Genomic DNA, 19,876 nt, shown 5'->3' with positions numbered 1-19,876 from the left:
AAGGCAACCTCCACTTAATAGTTTTTTACATGCAATGCTTTCAAAATCAAAACATTGTTTTTTTCATTAACAGCTACACTGGGAGAAGCACACAACCTTGTGTGATGTGATAAAACTAAGCAAAACCATATCTCCAGACCGGAAAGTGCCATGAAGAACAGTTTGTACTTATAAAGCCAGTCCTAGGTCACTCTTAGCATACATCCATACTTACAGTTCATAGCCTTGTTCCTATCTGGCTATTTATAAAATCCTTTTTCTCCCTTTAGCAGGCAGCATAGCACAAGGTTGTACACAACAGAATGCAATTCTGAGATAATGGTATCGTTCTGTTTTCCATGGGGACTTTTTTTTAAGCTGTTATTTCTAAGGAGAACATAGTGAAGAATCTCACCATCAGTACTTCCTTTCAAACACTTCTGCTCTTTTTGAAAAACCCACAAGACATTTCAGTGCAGAATAAAACCTCAGTACTGAGCAGCTGAAATAAATTCTTGAGAGTAAAACCACTCATTTCTAAAGCTCTTAGTGAAGCATTTACTGCTTAAATCTGGTATGAGATCTTGAAGTTCTTACTGCATACAGAAGACTGGGAATTTGCCATTCTCCTACATAAAAGAAAGCAAGTGCACCCAAGAGTAAATCTTTGTGGCCAGAAACAGGCAGGCATGCTGCAGTGCAGGCTTCCACAACATCTGCTCTACAAACCTAATTATCTCTCACTGCATAGATGCAGAAAGACATCTGAAATGTTGGCACTTGAGACACACAGATAATTTCAAGTCCCTTTAAAATTATCTTTTTTTAAAAAAGAAAAGCCATGAAGAAGTATTTCTGTTAGTGATGAACAAACTCAAAGTCAACACAAACTGGTCCCAGCTCATTCTAATATCAGATAAATCACATCTGTCCCATAGGAGTGTTTATTCTTACTGCTCCTTAGACTCAGTCCTCAGTGGGATGATCTGAAACTGTGCTAATACAATCTATTATAATGCAGCTAGTTCTTCACAATTTGGCAGTTCTTTATGAGTTCAGAGTGTAACAACTTCATTTAGCCTTAGCAGAAATATAGAAGTTCTACAATCTAGGTAAGAACATCATTTCCAGAGGGAAATGTTAAATTAAGCTCACCTTCTAGTAGCTACAAGGGCACTGGTAGGCACTGGTCCAGCTACTGGTGGCCTTTTTATTTGCAGATTCCTTCTTCAGAACAAATTACATGTGAAATTTGAGAGAAGTTTGAAATGGGCTTACATACACAAAGTCAGCAAAGAAACGTATATAAGCGAGGCTGAGATATGTGGCTGTACAAAAGCAGATCTCTTAAATCATTTAAGAAATAGTATCCACAAATCTCTTTTCTCAAGTGAAGACATCTTTCTCTTTGTCTCTGAGGAACTTTAATTCATCTCATTGCTCTTGAATTTTCACTAGCAGTCAAGTGGCAAGCTGCCAAGTAACTCGCAGTTGGCTGGAAGCATGGTCACCTACAAGCTAATTGATGCCACAGAACTTCCCTCCAGGATGCCATCTGGGTTGCATTCAATATTCTTACTGGATTCAGAACTCCTTCCCTCTAAACTTGAAAGCTGCTTCTCTTGACCAAATGCCAACTTGCTGATTTTGTTTGCAAGCACACACATTTAACTAAACAGCAATACCAAGCTCCTGTTCCACTCTTTTGACCATTTATCGACTGTACTATTTCTACAAAAATAAAGACAAACCACTTCCCCACCTCACAAGTGGGCACATTGGGAAAATGAGAGCTGAAGGAGGCTGTCAATGAAAGCTTAGAAAGGGATTTTTATACCAAGTCCCTGCCCCTGCCTGATCAGGCACAGTTTAATACAGCTAAGTACCCTGCTCTCAATGCATATGCTCAATGGTTATAATGAGATTTCTTGTTTTCATTTTTAAAAATAGGGCATTTACAGAATAACCTTAGTATTACCTTTGGGGCCTATCTGCCCCACTAACAATCAGACAGGTAGAGTAGGCATTTTTACTTTCCTATTTCTACTTATTGCAGCAGAGAAGCACCTTCCTGACATGCAGTTGCACCCTCCATGTCTCCGCATTGACAGCAGGAGTTTCCTGCATGCAGCCAATTCCACGGAAAATAGCAACAATAAATCAATGCAGATGTGAGGAGCCCAATCACACAGGATGACACTCCAAGCTCTCTGCACAGGGAGGCACTTCTCCAGTAGAGACCTGAGGACAGAACTGTCCAAAGCACCCAAATGACCCTCCAGCAGGCCTGGCCCTTGCCTGCCCGCTGCCCCTGAAAACTTTCCCCGGAATGGCCTTCATGAGCAAAGATCTTTGCAAGAGCAGTACAGGTTTACACTACAATCACCTGCCTAGAAATTCTTTGTAATAGAATATATTTGGCAGGACTGAGTCACAATTACCTGCTCCTCATCTAGAGGAGAGACAGCATGCTGAAAAATTCCAAGGCAGTTTATTTGACTGTAATTAGTCAGACATAATGCTGTTGGAACAAAAGGCCAACCTGGCAAAAGCTCATTGAAGCAAATCTCCATCAAGTTCATACACTTCTAAACAAGTGCACAGCAGTGATAGAGATGGAGAGTGCCTACTCACATTTGGCAATTCTTCCTGCCCATTTTTTGTAGTCAAACAAAAGAATCTGGAAGTGTTATAGACCTATATATTACAGGAAGTAGCTATTATATTAGAAATACACTGGAAGTGTTTTAGTACCTATATATTACAGGCAAAGCCTGTTAATGTTACCTGAGAAAGGATACTGAAAAAGCAGAATAAAAGTTGCATTACTGATGTAACAGAATTAAAGAGGTTTACATTGACTCACTAAATACCCACACAGTAACAATAAACTCACTTTGAATTCACCGAGTTCCACTGTGCAAGCTAATACCCTGCAGCTTAGCAGGAAAAACCACTTCTCCAAATGGCCCAGGGTTGGAGTTTTCTTGCTTTGCTGCTTTTTTTTTTTTTTTTTTTTTTTTTTTTTTTTGGTCAGTTGAATATATTGCACAATATCTAAACCAGAAGATGAATGTCAAATTTTTTCATAAGCAAGTGGATTAAAGCAATAATATTGAGACTTCCCAAGCCACCTTCAGCCATGGATACAATATTATCAGGCAGGGCAAGGAGCTTTAATTGGGAATACTCAATCCAGGCAGTAGTTTCAGACTGAGGAACACCACTCATATTCCTTGGGTCTTTTCCTGCTGTGACAGATACACTGCAAACTATGAGCCAACTCTGGAGTAATTTTAGTTACTGTGCTGTTCAGGGCAGGGTGAACACCAGAGGCACTGTCAAAGTCAAAGCCACTGTAAGGATTTTCCTGCCATGAGCAGATTCTCAATAAAATTGAAATATCATGTTAACCTTGTGATCTCCTGCACTTCTAGAATTCCTGTATGACGGTTCAGATCTACACACTGCACCTCTACCACACTGAGAGCTCTGGGTATTTCTGCTCCAGAAAGAAGAGACATCTGAAGTTTGGCACAGGAAGAACTTGCTTTAGTCAACCATCCGCTGGAGCATGTTTGGCCCCTTCTACCAAAGAGCAGAGCTGCAAATGCAGACTAAGCAGCCTAAGAGAGCCATTTTACACCATCCAAATTGAAAGCAAGGTCATTATAAAACTAGGGGTATCACAGACTAAAATGTGCCTGCAATTGATCACTTGTTCAGCAGGACACTGGGAAACACAAGCAAAAGAAGTACTGGAGACAGACTGAATGGTCAATAAAATATGGATGGTTTCTATTTTCATGGCTTGCCAATGGCAAGTCCTCACACAACATTGTAGCTGGGGGATGCATGAGATCAGGAATGGAATGAAGCTGTACTTTCACCCCTAAAACAGAATTAGAGAGCAGTTTATCCTCACTTGGAACAAAACAGTGGTCCAAGGCCAGAACTTGTATTGTAGCTCCACAAAGATGCTCTATGCACTTCTGAAGGCTAAAAAAAAGACAGGGTAATACCCTGGTGAAAACTGCTTCAGAAAACATTTTGTGAACACCACAGGCCTGAAGCCATTGATTTTTGAGTTTGCAAAGGTTTCTTATTGTCAGTTGTTACTGTTTGTAACTATGAAGGAACAAAGATCCCTTGAAATATCACTTCAAACTCATGTTTTATCCAGCATATTCTCATGCCAACACTGTTCCCCTCACCATTATTTCACAGGCTCACCTCAGGAGATAAAATGTACCCGAGGTGAAGCTCTGCCTGGCTGGTGAGGGTGGCCCTGTGGAGAAGCCCTGGCCAGCTCAGCTACATGGGCATAGCCCTGTGCTCAGCAAAGCCAGCCAGGGCTCTTCTCTCGGCAGGACCCTGTGGACCACACAAATCCATCTCCTTTCAGCCTTTCTGGGCACACAGCAGCTTTTCCAGCTAAGAGACATCAATCTCAACAGAACTACGCCAGCAGGGAGAGGGTCAGGTCTGTGCTCTGGAGCTACAGGGCCAAGTTTTGTCAGCAATCTAAAAGAACCAATCAGCATTTCCTCAGAGACTTCTGCAGCAGCAAGATCAGGCTGAGCCCTCACACAGACAAGATGTTTTCTCTCCAACTTTCACCATCAGAGAACGGTGCTGTCCGCAGATTAAAGTAATAAGGAACCCCCAGGAAACATCGCAATCAATTAGAGCAGAACACGCAGCAAATATCTTCCCCAAATCCCAAGACACTCATCATTTAACATTTTGGATTCTAACAGTATGAGTGAAATGAGATCCTCCATCTTCCACTTCATATCCAATAAGAAATATAACTCTCTCATACACAGAGTCCTAATAGGTATGAATCATCTCCTTCCCATCTACTGATGAGAATTTATCCAGCATAAGACAGTGAAACCTCCATCATTCTTACATGTCAAAGTGCTGTAAAAATCTCTGCTATTATAAAAGCAGAGGAAAAAACCCAACACAATGGCAGATAATCCCAACTGATTACTGTAGAAAAGTGACATTTACACATGCCCTTTTTCTATGCAAAAGGTCACGCTGATGCACCAAAACGCTTCAGCTACAGGAAATTCACCCCCAGCCATCTCCAGAAAAGGTGATACAGCTCTCAGGTGTACCACAGTCACAAAAAACAGCCATAAATTAAATTATGGGAATTCCAGTTTGTTGTTCTAGATCTCACCAGGTTTGTTTATTCCTCTCAGGAAACCTAATCCCACATGACTTCAGTAGAAACAAGTAGCAGGGATAGAACCCTTTTCAGAAACAACACAGCAAGATTCTGCCCTAAACCCCTCGCTGAATATGTTTCTAATGCCACATTCTAACTCACACTCCCCCACAGAAAGAAAAAAACACTTTTGTAGGAAGGGGGGGAAAATTAGGTCCTGTACTTGGCTGCCTTCCTCCCCCTCGGTGGTTTTCACTGTCAGAGAAGCATCTTTTTTGCATTCTAAAATTAACCCTGTGATATGATGATAAAGCCTGCACAACATGGCTCAGAAAAGGAAGCAGTAAGCAACAAAGATCACTGCTCAACCCTTATTATTAGGGACAACTCACTGACAGCTATCCAGCCTGCTTGGAAAAGGAAAGAAAGCAGTCTTCTAAAAGGATATTTTGGTTTCAGGTTTTCTTGAAACATTCCTCCAGTGCACTGAGCAGGCAGGGATGAAGGTGCCAGGGCAAGAACCCCTAAGCCAAGGACTCCGTAATCCCCAGCACAACCCTGACTCTTGCTGCAAGAATGCAGCATTTCCCATGGTGCTGAATATCTCAGTCCTGCCCTTGAAAGCTGGAGCATCTAAACTGTTCAGTGACAGCCATGGCTTTTGCTCTGTGAACACAAATCTCTCGGGGCACTGCTTGTCAGTGCACCTCACAGTGCCCAACAGCCCTGAACTGGAATCAACAGTAGGCAGGTCTGGAACTCCACATCAGCTCTGGAATTTCCAACACTTGTCACCCTGGCAGCCTCAACCTGCATTTCACTCTCAAAATATAAAAATACTGTAAATTAAGTAATTAGATCTGGGCAAAGTGAACTTAGCAGCTTCTTGCCAGCTGAAGTACAGCATTTGTGCAGGAATTATTAATCCTTTCTATGAGCATTAGCACAAATAAAGGCTTGCAATATTCACATGGTTGTGTGCATAACTGAATGTGAAGAAATGCCTGCTGCTCTCAGCCAAGATTTGCAGAGTCCCCTGCGATGCCTGAGCGAGGGAAGGTGTTACCAAAGGCTTTGTGCATTGCTGTTGAGGATGGGCACTCTGAAACTCAGCTATGAGAATTAATGGCCAAACTCATGGGGAAAGACTGGAAGGAAGGCAATAAGATGCTGTGTGCAAGCCTGGGAAAGGTTTCATATTGCTCAGGCATGTGCTTGCCCACAACCATGGAGAAAAATTAAGTACATTATTTATCATTTCCCTCAGAAAAGGGTGCCCCAGGATTTCTCCCCTGCTCTACACTCACTCTCTTTGAAGTGCCATGCCACAATTAGAGACCCTGCAGTCAAGAACTGGACAGATATGATTCTTTTCAACACCTGTCAATGCAGCTCCTTAATCCTAATTTAACTTCAGGGATCAACACGCACTGGCACCTTGGGCAAATACACATAACACATTATTTTATAAAAAATAGGACAGATTTCTGTGTTAAGAGAGCTCTTGTGAAAAGGGGGAACAGAAATCATCCAGCAAAGAGCTTGAAGTAAAGCAACTTCAACACATCAATGTGATCCTGGCAGAGATTGGTCCAGAGGTGCCCTTTGAAACTCCTTATTTACCACTTGCCAAAGAGCAGTTCACATATAGGGTTACCCCTCCTAAATCATGTACCAAGCCCAGCTTGTGCAAACTTCAGAGTTGCACAATCTAAACTGTAATTTTACTGCTTTACACGGGAAAGGAAGAAGGAAAAGAGTAATAAAATAAACAATAAAAAATTAAGCTCCGTCAGTTATCTTTGTTCCTTTCAGAAAATGATACGTTACTAATAATTTATGGAGGAAGGGGTACACATGTTCAGTAGTTTGTGCTCAGATAACAGCACGGTGTGGGCAGGAGGTGAGGGAGGCTTGAATGGAATTTAGAATGGAAAGAACCTCTTTAGCAAACTACAAGCCTGTGGTGTGCAGTCTCACAACAGGCACTTTTGGCCAGCTGAAGAAGTGGCTGCAGTGACGTCTGTCTGTACACAGGCTATGCTTCGGGATATGTTGGAATGTATAAAAATGAAGTTCATTTTGGAACACAAAAATATTTTGCTCCTCCTCAAACACCTGTATTTTCTGTGTCCAGTACTAAATATAGGAAGTGAGACATTTGGAGCATTTCTTGCACTTGACCAACACTAAAATTTTGAAACAGTGAGTTGTCTGGGGTTTTTCTAAATATTTTACAAACTGTATATGACAAAAGCAAAGGCTAAATCCTTGAGCAGACATTTAATCCAAGGAACACAAGTATCTGTGTAAAACAATGTGATAATGGATCTGAAAAAAAGAAACTGGGGACTTTCTTCATGAGTCACTAATGTCCACAATGAGTTGCTAAATCACTCTACAGCCTTGGGCAGAGTGTAACTTCCCCAAGCATCGATTTTCACTTCCTTAATATTTAGCCCACTTTTATGGGAAGATTCATAGAAAGCTGAACTGCTGAGCAGCCATGGGATGACAAATGTGTAATGAGCGTAACACAACCACACAAACAAGAATAGAAGCTCTGAGTTACAGAGGCAGGAGGTGTATTTCTTGGCCTATATCAGTCAGCACTGACATTTGCTATCAAAGAAACTGGGCCATTTCTTGTTTATAAGTAGCTCTATAGATCAACTGTGACTCAGGATGAAAAGTCTACAGGAAGAGTTGTACGTTTACATTCAAAATTCTTATTCTCAGTGCAAGTATATTCACTACTCCTGCTGGAGCTGATTTTTACGGTCTTAACTGCTCCCTGGATGCCACGGAGTGCATCATACCTGGGTAGGACACATCCAGTAAATCCAGCAATGTTTACTGATATACAATCACTGCTCACACAGCAAGCCAAGCAGCTGGTATCTATCATAGGAGACTCATGCAACGCATTTGGAAAGGTGCCTACAACCTTACTCATCTATATCAACAAAAATAGAAAAAAATCACCAAAGAAATTAATCACATCAACTTCATACATGAAAAGCAAAGACAGACAGAAAACGTCAACTGGGTGATGCACAGCAGGACAAAGACTTGGGATCAAACAAAAAGTTTAATTCACCCCTTGAAATTAAGCAAAATATCACCTCAGTGTACATCATACCAAACACTACATATCAATGAAGGCAGAATGAAAAAAAGTGTAAAACAAGGCCAGTTAAAATAAAATACAAAGTTAAAACCTGGAACTGGAGCAGTTAACTAAGGGACATAGTAGAGTTAAGAGTTTACTGCCAGTTGTACACACCAGTTTCTTCAACAATTATTTTAATTGATAAATCTCTGCTATATGCTACATGTAAAGGAAAAGAAGTCTTCAACAACGTAACATTTCAAATTTAACCAAAATCAAGACAAGATTTCCACCTATTACTATGAATTTTAAATACACACTTTCACCATTTTCACTGTTTCGCAAGTAAAAGAAATGACACCCACAGAAGATACAGAAACAAAGCCAGAACTCAAGAATAAGATAAAGAAACTTACAGCAGGCAAAATTCTCACTCAGGATGGACAAAATTCTGCAGCACTAATGAATTAGATTTTAAATAACATATCTATCTTTAAAAAGTAATCACAACAGCACAGAGAGCAGTTGCCAAAAAGAGCCCTTCTGGTTCTGCAAGTACAGGACTGTGCTCCTGCTGCCATGGAAACCGAGTCCCTCACTGCTCTGGTCCTGGTACAGTGCCACACATGCTCTTAAGCATTTAATAAATATTAATAATGCATCAAATAATATTGAAGTATCAGAAGCAGAACATCTAAGAAAAAAAATTGGCAATAAAACTCACTTTATGTGGCTGCAGCCCAAAGGCTTGTAAGCCTTGCTCCAAGCCAGCTATAAATCCTGTTCTTTCCTAGTTTCTAACACTTGCTCTTGGCATTAAGTGCGAGGTTGGACTGACTGGCAGGCCTTAGCTTAGACTGAAAATAACCAGGAAACCTGGAAGAAAAACTGAAACCCTTCCACTTGTCCAACAGGTACCTCTGCAAGGAGCAGGGCACTGGACTGGTAGGTAGGAGGTCTCATTTCTGTTCTTGGCTCAGCTGCTGACTCTTGCACAGCTGAGTCACTCTGAAGCAGAAGAGTTCTAAGACCATTTATTCACCTCTTCAGGAGGAAAAGGCTCAGGGCTGCCAGATCTGCCTCAGCTCTGGGAAGAAAAGTCATGGGCCTTGCCAGGAACAGAAGCACAGTCTACCAGGGCATCATTACTATGGCAAGAAACAGGATGTCTCATTCTGAGAGACCATCAGTGACAGAGCTCACAACCCTGCTTTTAAACTCTTCTGGCTTCTTGCATGTTAAAATCTGGCTTTTGAAAATATTTCAGTGTGCAAGGGTTTAGTTTTATTTTTCAATTACCTTACAGTATTAGTGTAACTTCTAAAGTCTAATCAGGTTTTTATCACTTGCATTTCAGACAGAATTTTTCACAGAGTAGAAAATCTGCAATTATTTTATCACAGGGCCTTTTAGCCTTTTCCCCTCCCATGTTGGTATCTAAATATAAAAAATTTTAATGGAAAATAGAGAGTTAGAAAAACTACACTCAGCTTTTCCTATACTTCCTGCACATGCACTATAAAATAGTAAGGATTTCCCTTTGGATGGAAGCAGCTGTCTGCCCTGGGAGAAGAGCACACCAGAGCAGGCAGACTCCTTTTCTGCCAGGGACATGCTACTGCACAAGACAGCAAGCAGCAGCCCAAATCTTCATCTCTATCACCCAAACACAACTTACTGATTTGTATTCCTGGGCAAAGGAAAAAAAGAAGAAAGAACAATGGACATCTTACAGCATTTTATAAGGCAGACACAGAAAAGCAGAACTGTGTAACAGCATGTTTTGGGAACATCTTTGAAATTACCAGGGAAAAGCTGCAAGAAAATGGGAAAGCTGTAGAGAAGAAAAGGACACGGTAAAAGGACCAGAAGAACTTCATGCCAAATCAATTCTACCACAAATGCATCCATAACACATCATCAGTCTCTGAGGCACACCAAAGACATGGTAGATTTGCCAGTGAATTCAAAAAGCTGATGGTATTGCAAAAGCCAGCAGAAACAAAAGCTGGGTGTCTGCTGTATTAGAAACAGCTGAGGGAATCAATAATAGTTAGACATTTTCAGGTGTAACAGAGTGTTTAATGGTGCTTTAGCTGGACAATGGAGTTAAGAAAACTTATTATTTCTAGCACTGGCATCTCTTAGTGTAAGTGCATCAAATAAATGTGTTCACCAACACATTACACTTGGTTTCTCTGGTCTTATAATTGCAATTTGAATAAACTTCTTCCACTCTTAGCATCAATCAGTCAGAAATCACATCTCTAACCTCTGCTAAGCCTGGGTCTAGAGCACTGCACACACAAGAGAACTGGTCTGCATTGACTTTTCATAGAATCACAGAATGGTTTGGGTTGGAAGGGACTCTAAAGACCATTAGCTCCAAACCCCCTGCCATGGGCAGGGACACCTTTCATTAGACCGGGCTGCTCGGAGTCCCAACCAGCCCGGCCTTGAACACTGCCAGGGATGGGGCAGCCACAACTTCTTTCTCTTTATACATTAAAATGCTCTGGATAAAGTTTACCTACCTTGGCTCAAAATGTAGAATATGCTTCTATCCTCTGAAATGACAGCTCTGAGCTCTCTGACAAACAAACCAAGTCACAATGGTTTTAACTGCACTTTCATAATTTCCTTCTTGAACTTAATAATTATATTCACTCTTCCCATTCTCCTTGACTTCAGGAAAGCTTTTCAGCCCACAGGTCATTCCTGTAACTGTATCTAGAGTAACTCTTGTGCCTTCTTATTGTAGTTCAGCAGCACTGCATAAAACCAAGTTCACTTCCCTCAGTAACCATAACATCCCCAGTGGCTCTCCCACATGCTCCAGTTCTCCTGCCTTTTCAGTGGTCCCATCTCAGTTCTCTCTTACTTTCCTAGACCATGAGCAGGAGTGATAGAAAATCACCACCTTCTGGAAAGCAGTCTGCATCTAGACGACTTCATAAATAAAACTGCATAAATAAAACTGCTCAATAAAATGTGGCAGGAAATAGGGAAATGGAGAAGGGCATGTGATTTTCTACATAAATGTTGCAGCAGGTTGCACTAACAGGGAAGATAATCCAGACACCAAAAACATGCAAGTTAGTTTTTTTCACAGTAGACAAGAAGAATATAATGAAAAAAATGGATAAATGAATAAAAACATTCACTGTGGAACACAAGAAGTCAGTAAACTGGTTTTGAGCCTAAGCTGGACATGAGTCCAGTGCAGACGAGGACAAGCAGGCAGCAGCCACACAGAAAAGCAAACAACTCCTGCCTCTCAACACCAGTGTACCTAGTGCTTCCAGTTTTGGGATAAGCATGCAAGCTGGCCACACAACACAGTTAAAATGTCACTGACACAATCAAGAGCATATGACTGTTGACTGTGCATAAGTCAAAGAACCCTAAAGCTGTATAGTGATGTGCACAGGATCTCCAGGTGGGTAGGCAGCAATCACTCAGCATATAGGACACTGGTTTAATATGAAACAGAAAAGAAAAATTGAAGCAATGCATAACAGAGGACAAAAAGTTATAGAATACGTGTGGCATTGTGAGAGCCTACTGTGCCACTTGGTCACGCCCCAAAACCTGCAAGCCTGGCACACCATTACACTCCTGCACTTCAAAGCCACCCAGACCATATTTAACTCTGCACAGGATCCAGAATTCAGTTTTCAAATGAGCTTTTTGATAAGTTTTTACTCCCAAATTCCAGCTCTAGTGAAACCTAAACTGAAAAGCATAGAGACCATGAAGCTGTCTCCTCGGCTTCCACACAGGCAGCAGGAGTCAAACTCTGCAGACTCTCTCTACAAAGCCAGTGGAAAAACAGGAGTCCTCCTTCCTCCCAATGGCAAAGAAAATGTGTCTCAGCTACACAGCCACCAGGCAGGCAAGGGCTGAGGTTTGCTGATGCCACATGTTTACCCTGCATTCTGGATACATGGGAACAGTTTTTGCAACAATAACTCCCTTCAGACCGCATCTCATACCTGAGGCAGCCTCAGCCCTGTCTGTAAAATATCCCTATGAGCAGTTCTCACCAGCAATCAACACTACAGAAAGGATACCAGTGCTAAGGTGGAAAATTGAGCTTTAAACAAGAAATAGTAATTCTGCATTTGGCTGTGTCCCCCTGCAGGCAGGTATTACAAAGCTGATCCTGCAGCTTCAGTTTAATTTTAGGAAACTGGTTAAGCTACTCATTGCCTTTTGCAACTATACTCTTTGCCACATTTAGTGCTTATTCAACAGTGAAGCATTTAAGCAGAGGTCCTCCAGTCTCTTTCACACACTCGCATCTGGGTTAAGATAAATCATATTACATCATAAAAATAAAATCAAACAGCTATCAAAGTAAGAGCTCCTATTTTGCATCAAATATATTGCATCTGGCAGCTGTTTGCAAGGTCTTCCGTGTTTTCTGCTGGCTACAATTCCTGCAAGCAGGAATAAACTTGTAAAGCTCGGGGAAAGCCTCCAAGAGCCACTCCCCCTTCAGAACAGCACTCTAGGATTTTCCCTTCTGAGTGATGTGTCAGACAGCACACATATCCCTAGTCTGACCTGGCCTTGCAGCCTCCACCTTTCCTGAGGGAGACACAGAAAAAAAGTCAGTTTCCCACATTTTGAGTACCTCAGCAAATAATGTTTTTGCTAAAACACTGTGCCTCAGAAAATGGACATTTTCCCCCTCTATAAAAGTAGCTTTGATGTTTTATAAAGTTGATGCTGTACAATTATAAAAAATGTCTCAATGACTGTGCATCTGCAAGCATTGTCTGAAATAAGCTTGTAAGAGTCTTTCCAGTGTTCCCAAAGAACGTATCACAGAGAAGGACTAAAATACATCTACAGAAATCATGCTCAGAACTGCCCTGGGGCCCTGTCCTCATCGTGTGGACCATGTTTAGTGCAGATCGTGGCATTGCAAGCTCTAACGTGTGACTGGGATTTTGTTTTTCCAGGCCTACACAGACTGGACTGAGCCCAAATAAATGCTTTTGCATAGAGCAGAACAAATAGTTTTAGTAGAGGTTTAAACTCTGCAATAGGCATCCAAGACTTCTAATTCCAGGGTTTACAACTTGATTTCCCCAGCAATCTAAACAATGTAACTTCACTGTTTTTCTCTGGAGTTTAGTTACCTTTCCATTGATACATTTTACGGAACATATCTACATCTACTCACTTTTTATTTTCCTTTCCTCAAAATGGTATAACTTTCTGAAAACATGACAGCAAAAAGGCATCTTCATATTTAAGCAATCTGTTTACTGCTTTATTTTTATATATTTTTACAATGCACACAAATTAGTGTCTCCTCCTTCTCTCTTGTTAACGCTTCACAAGTCATGTGCCTACACACAAACGAGCACCATCTCCTCCCTTCCTGGCAGCCTCCTTAGCTACCGTTCTTTTGCTAGCCCAGAAACCCTGTCCTGGATAAACTTAACACACCTTAAAAACTGCTGCTGTCTTCAGGTCCAATGTTTGCTGTTATTAACTCACACATCGGTCCTATGATAGAGAAGTTTAACTACCAGCCACAACAGAAAAGGATTACTCAGTGGAAAGTAAACACCAAGGATGCAATACACTTTGATTATTGGAACATTCTCCTTAGAATCCCAAACATTATGCCAGCAAATCATGGGGGCACAGAGGATGGGGGGGAAATGGGGACAGACATGAGACAACACAAAAGGGGACACAAATAAAAACAAACAAAAATTCAGTGCTGCATAAAGACAATTTCTTGTAGGAAGCCCATAGAGTCCTGCCAAATAAAAATCAACTCCTTCCAACTATTTAAGATACTCTTGGTTACAAAATTTTCCAGTGTATTAGACCGTCTACCACAAGGAATTGGTTTCACAAACCAATTCTTCACACAGATAAAGACCATCCTGTCTCTTCACAAAGGAACAATATACACAAGCAGCAATGAGCTATTACAAATATATTATCAGCTCTGGGAAAAAGAATCATCAAGTAATTACAGAGGTTTTCAGGGTCCTTATCAGTACTCACTGCAAGTAGGCTACCTGCATATTCATTTCCTTCTCCATCACTACTCTAGCATGCTGAGTTTTCAGAATAGTTTCTTCTATTACATATGTTCATAAAATAGTTTTTAAATACGTATCTGTTTATTACAGCAGTGATAACAGAGGCGGTAGCTGAAGCAAAAACATGGAACGTATTTTTTCACCCAGTGAGCAGAACTCCAAACATTCCATATGCTGAAAAGCAATATGCACTTTCAAAACAAAACAGTGTTCAGAACAATTTAAGTGAGAAAAACGTGCATGACAAATGTAATTTTTGTCTTTCAGCCTGCTTGAAGAAGCAACTGCAAAGTCTCTCTATATATGAACTAAATTAACAATCCATGAGCAATTTCTGTAGTCTAATTCCCAAACAATAAATGCCAAATTCAGATTAAAGTGAAGAACATATTTTTACCACCCCCAAACCCAACAACTATAAAACCCTTCTGAAATAAACCTAAATCAGATGCAATAAGCATTCTAACACAGCACAATCTACACTGAGCTGATGTTCAACAGCATGTTGTTCTACACTCACTCTCTTCTGACACAATGCTTAGAGGGCTGATCATAAAGAAAAGGAGAAAATAAAAAAGCTGATACTGAACCCCTCACTCATGCAGGGCAAGAGCTCAGCAATCAAACCTACTCTTCCGTGTTGAGTGCAGGGTCCAGAATCCGTTCAAGATGCTCCTCCAGCCACAACCCCAACCTCTGAAAAGCAGCTCCAAAAGCACTGCCCCACAGATCACCTGCAGCTCACCAAGCCTTTGTACCACAGTGCACAGAGATTTAAAATAGAAGGCTTCAAGAACAACATTATATACCTGCTCAGAGATTCCCAGTGCTTCCACAGATTAGTGTCTCCCTTGGGAAACAGAGACACTTCTGAAAAAACTTCCCCAGTTATGGATACACAGGAGTCCATGGTAGTTCTCAGTCAACCCCAGCTTCCCCAAGTTCTCTGCAATTTGAAATATTCCACATCTAAGTTGCCTCTAATAGTGCCATTACAATTCCTGTAAATTCCTGTAAAAGCCATTTCTATATCTCATTAATGCTGTTAACTCTCCAGATTACCAAAAAAAAAAAAAAAAAAAAAAAAAAGCCAATCAAGTCTCCTAAATAAAGACAGCAACCAGAAAGAATGTTATGGAGTGTTCACAGGGAACATCTTCTTATAATTTAGTAGCTTGAGAATGCCTGCTCTCCTTAAACTAATCTCCTTAGACTTCAGTCCGAATATCACCTGACATAGACTTACAGGTGAAGATGTTAAAAGGGAAATCACATATAGAAAAACACATAACCAGTGACCTTTATTTTCCTGATGTATTCACTGGGTCTGTGAGCTTTGAAGCATTCACTCACTGAATGCACATTCAGTGCCTATTATTCTACAGAGATAATTCGAGATGTGGTACTTGCTACAATATTTGCAATTTAAACTCCAAATTACAGACACTTCTCTTCAAGATTTAGGCTCTGTAATTTCTCTTACAGATGCTTCTTACATTCCATGGCTGAGACAAATTCTCCCAGGCTATCAGAAGCTGTAAGCAAAATAACAGCCAAGTTGTAACAGCGCAACCCTACAAAGTATCCAGAGTTTATGGGTTTCCACTGATACACACCAGGGCCACACCACAGGAGAAGGAATGAGTGCCATTTTCTCAGGATTGGAAGTATAGATCTTGCTCTCTCTTCCCTTACACAATGAAGGAATTAGTGTTACACGGCTGACACTGCCAAGCTAAGCAGTGCTACTTGTTTATCTGCCTTGTCACCCTGACTGCAAACACAAGATTCACACCCACCCTACTTTGCAGGATGATTATGAGTAAGCAGCATTTCACATGAGCACCTGTCACTCGCCCTAAGCACTGTCTCTTCCGGGGTTTTAACATCTCTCCCAACTGCCCCGAGGACACAAACTGCGCTGTTCCTTTTAGGTGCCCTGAGCAGAGACGTTGCTGGAGGCGAGGGGACTGGCAGAGGGAGAGCAGGGAGCTGCCAGGTGATGGCTGCTGCCGGACCCGCGCTGCTGCACGGCGCTCCGGGTGTCCGGCCGGGCCGAGCCGGGCGAACCGGCAGCGAGGAGCCGCTGCCCCGCGGCGCCGCGTCACGGATCTGCTGCTCCCGGCAGCCAATCGGCGCCGCGGCCGGGGACGGCGCGACTTCATTCATTCATAAAAAAGAGGCGCAGCGCAGCTGGGAAGCGCGCCCTTCCCGGCACCCCCGCCCCGTGCGGGGCACGGATACTCACGGCAATCCGCCTCGTCGCTGTTATCCGAGCAGTCGTCGTCCTCGTCGCATTTCCAGATGGCGGGGATGCACCGCTCGTTCCGGCACTGGAACTGGTTCTCCTCGCACTCCTTGACGGCGCCTGCGAGACACGGGGCCGCGCCGGGGTCAGTGGGGCGCGCTCCCCCGGCCGGGCGGCGGGGGCATCCCGGGGCCGCCTCGCCGCCCGGCCCGGCCGTGGGCAGCCCGGGCACGGCGCTGGGAGCCGCCGCCGGCCCGGTGGGGCTGCAGCTAGACTCGCCAGGGCACAGCGGCTCGGCGCGGGGCCGGGGCTGGGCTCGCCAGGGCTCAGCGGCTCGGTGCGGGGCCCGGGGAGATGCGCCTCCGCGGGAGCACGGCGGTGATCCCGAAGCTGCTTTGTGCAGGGATAAAAGGGGCCATTCCCGTGCTTCCCCGCATTGTTTTAAAGGCGGAGGGAAAAGGAGCCTGGGAATAGAAGATGGTTAAACCCGAAACACAACAGACAAAGAAAAATTATAAAGCGCAGTGATGCTGGGACTTCCTGCGCATCCGTTGCCGGAGCAAAACGCACCGACACCTGGGGACGCGGGGCCGAAAAGGCACCGGCGCCGTCCCGGGAAAAGGGACCTGACCCAACTAAAGTTGAGGGCGGGGGGAGAACGGAGCAAATCTGCTTTGCAGACTCGGTGCCGCGCTGCTCTGATGAGGCACGAATCCCCTCTGAAAGGGATTAAAGGTGGCAGCTCCTGTCACCAGCTCTCGGGCTGCATTCGGCCGCTGAAGAGCGTGCCCGGCGCCGGCAGGTCGCAACCCCCGAGCGTGCCCGGCCCTCCGCGGGTCCCAAACCCCGTGCAGGGCACTGGGGCGAGCGGGCATCCGCGGCCGCACATCCCGGGATGCCCGTGCCGGCAGGACGCTTTTCCACTCCCCGGCAGCGCTGAGGCCGGGGGACCCCGGCGTTGAAGGAGAGCGGCCGTACCGCGCCGGACCCACCTTTGCCGAGGTGCAGCTTGAGCAGCAGCAGCTGGAGGAGCAGCAGCCGGGCGAGCGCTGGCCGGCACATGGTGCTCGCTCCCTCCCTCGGTGGCAGCGCGCCGTGTGCGGGGTGCGCGCAGCCGGCGCGCCGCTCGCTGCCCGCCCCGTGCCGACTGCGGCCGGCACCGCCCCCGCCCCGCCGCGCCGCCGCCGTGACGCGCCCCGCTGGGCGGGCCCCGCTCGGCTCGGCTCGGCTCGGCTCCGGCAGCCTGCCTGCAGGAGGAGCGCCCGAGGGACACCTGCGGACACCTCCCCCGCAGCCCGCGGCCACCGAAAGGAAGCCCCGCAGGCCGGGCCGGTCACCCTGGAGCTCCCTCTGGGATAAGCGGGCCTGGGCCCTGCTGGGTCAGGCCTTCAGGTCCTGAGCCTCCCTCGGTGGGCCCTGTTACAATGGCAGCCTCATTCATGAGCTTAATTTTGTTAAGCCAATTAAACACGTGGTCTCCTTTAAATGGCCTCGAGTCACAAACTGTGTGCTATCCTCTCATTACTTCAGATCTCCCACTGAGGAGTTTCATTATGACCATACCGATGTGGTCATCTCTGCTTAATTGTATTCAAATTAATGAAACAAGTACCAAGTATACTAAAGGTGGGCACCTTTTTTCGTAGGGATTGCTTACCCTTTCTACTGCCTAAGCACATGCGGTCTGATCAGTAATAACAAATGGTTTCCAAGCTATCAGGGACCTGATTTATCACTCCATTTGCGCCGTGCTGATGAGAAAGCAGTTCACTGTCTTTAATTAACATCGTAGCCTTCTTCACACAGTCAGGATTAACAGTATTCCAGTAATCGTATTATAAGATACTTTTCAAGAGTAACTTGAATCTATCATCACAACAGAATTAACATGATTATATGTGGAGTGTCATTTTAAAAAAAATTAAGTTGAGCACTAATTTTGCATAAACCAATGTAACAAAGCTTTTCCCTTTCAAAGCCTGAAGTGCCATTGACTTAAGAACTGGTCTGCCATTTAAAAGTGTACCTGTGTCTTTAACAAAAATTTTGCAAGTCATTAGTCAGCAGTGTCACTACTGCGTTTGAATCATGTGAAAAGAAGAGCTAATCATTGAGCTATTTCACTAGCAGCTTATAGAGTATTAACAATTTATTCAAGCCTGTTTGAACAATTTTCAGCGTGAGAAATGTAGCACGTATTTGTGTTGGCTGCATCAATATGATAGATTACAATAATTGCTTAAAGCAAATGAGGTATTTATAATACATTAGGTCAAATTTCTCTTTTTAAAATGTGTCAAAACACAGATTAATAAAGCTACTGTAATTCATGGCCTCGTTCTTCTCTTTTGTTAGTTTATTAGTTTAAATTGGAAGTGGCTCCAAAGGCAATAATGAAGCTATCTGGTACAAACGAGGTCTGAGTGTGCAGAGCATCAGTCACAGCAATGATTTGCTCTGACTCCTACTGGAATTTTGTTTCATTTAAAAAACCAACCAAACAGGTGTTTTGGCCTGAATGCCTCTCATAGGAAACAACACTAATGAGATTTTTTTGAGTGAACTTCTCTGGTGACACCTGAGCAGCAGCAATTTCAAGAGCCTTCACTGACTAGCCATTGTGGGGCTACTGGTAGCCTAGTACCATCTTGTGGACATACGTGTCTCTGAGGAATTGCAGAGGCAAGAAGGAAACTGGAGGTGCTATGGGAGAAGTAGATTGGGCAAAGGAAGGCATTTGGTATGAAATAGAAATGAAATATAATTTCATCCATCATGTTCCAGTAGTTAAGACTGTTCATTTACCTTTTCATTTACCTTTGTGGTTTATTGTTTCTAGTTGGTCATACACCACTGCACATTAAAAAACAAATCACAGATCAGACACCCACTAACAGAGCAAGGGGGTACATCAAAACACTGAAATGTTCTTTCTAAAGAGCTCCATCAACCAGCTCTTCTCTGTTGTCATCCATACCGTTCCTTTCATTTATTTTACAAATTATTTCTATAGATCAATTTTTTTCTTAACACAGGACCCAGTCCTTGTTTCCATATTTACATTTTTCAGTGATTGGTCCCTTAGATCCATATATTTCTCATGCTAACTGCAGCTTATACATCAGAGAAGTCTCTTCAGTGTCAGGATGAATACCTGCACCCTGCATTTTCTGCAGGCTTGTATTCATACGCCACGTTCTTTACTCCACAGGTGTGCAGCTATGCACCCTCCCAGTCACAGAGTAGGAATTGAATTAATTTATCAATAAAATCTTTGCTAA

At 43.4% G+C, this 19,876-nt stretch overlaps 1 protein-coding gene across 3 annotated transcripts in view; it reads right to left on the bottom strand.

The window, feature by feature from the left end:
* LRP8 (LDL receptor related protein 8) overlaps positions 1–17,777 on the bottom strand; it is a 169,850-nt gene extending 152,073 nt beyond the window's left edge. For 2 of the 3 annotated variants that reach the window (XM_030278756.4, XM_072932653.1), the window contains exons 1-2: positions 17,588–17,775; positions 16,596–16,715 (exon numbers count right to left, since the gene is read on the bottom strand). In XM_030278756.4, the coding sequence (XP_030134616.4) occupies positions 16,596–16,715; positions 17,588–17,657 (190 nt within the window). In that variant the 5' untranslated portion in view covers positions 17,658–17,775. Of the gene's footprint in view, positions 1–16,595; positions 16,716–17,587 lie in introns of all 3 variants that reach the window. The other variant, XM_030278755.4, reaches the window with a different exon arrangement.
* Between the last annotated feature and the right edge of the window lie 2,099 nt (positions 17,778–19,876).

This window comes from Taeniopygia guttata, chromosome 8, assembly GCF_048771995.1.
Source record: "Taeniopygia guttata chromosome 8, bTaeGut7.mat, whole genome shotgun sequence".
NCBI classification, from domain to species: domain Eukaryota; kingdom Metazoa; phylum Chordata; class Aves; order Passeriformes; family Estrildidae; genus Taeniopygia; species Taeniopygia guttata.
The sequence above is the reverse complement of the archived record's forward strand: the minus strand, read 5'-3'. Positions and strand labels throughout refer to the sequence as shown.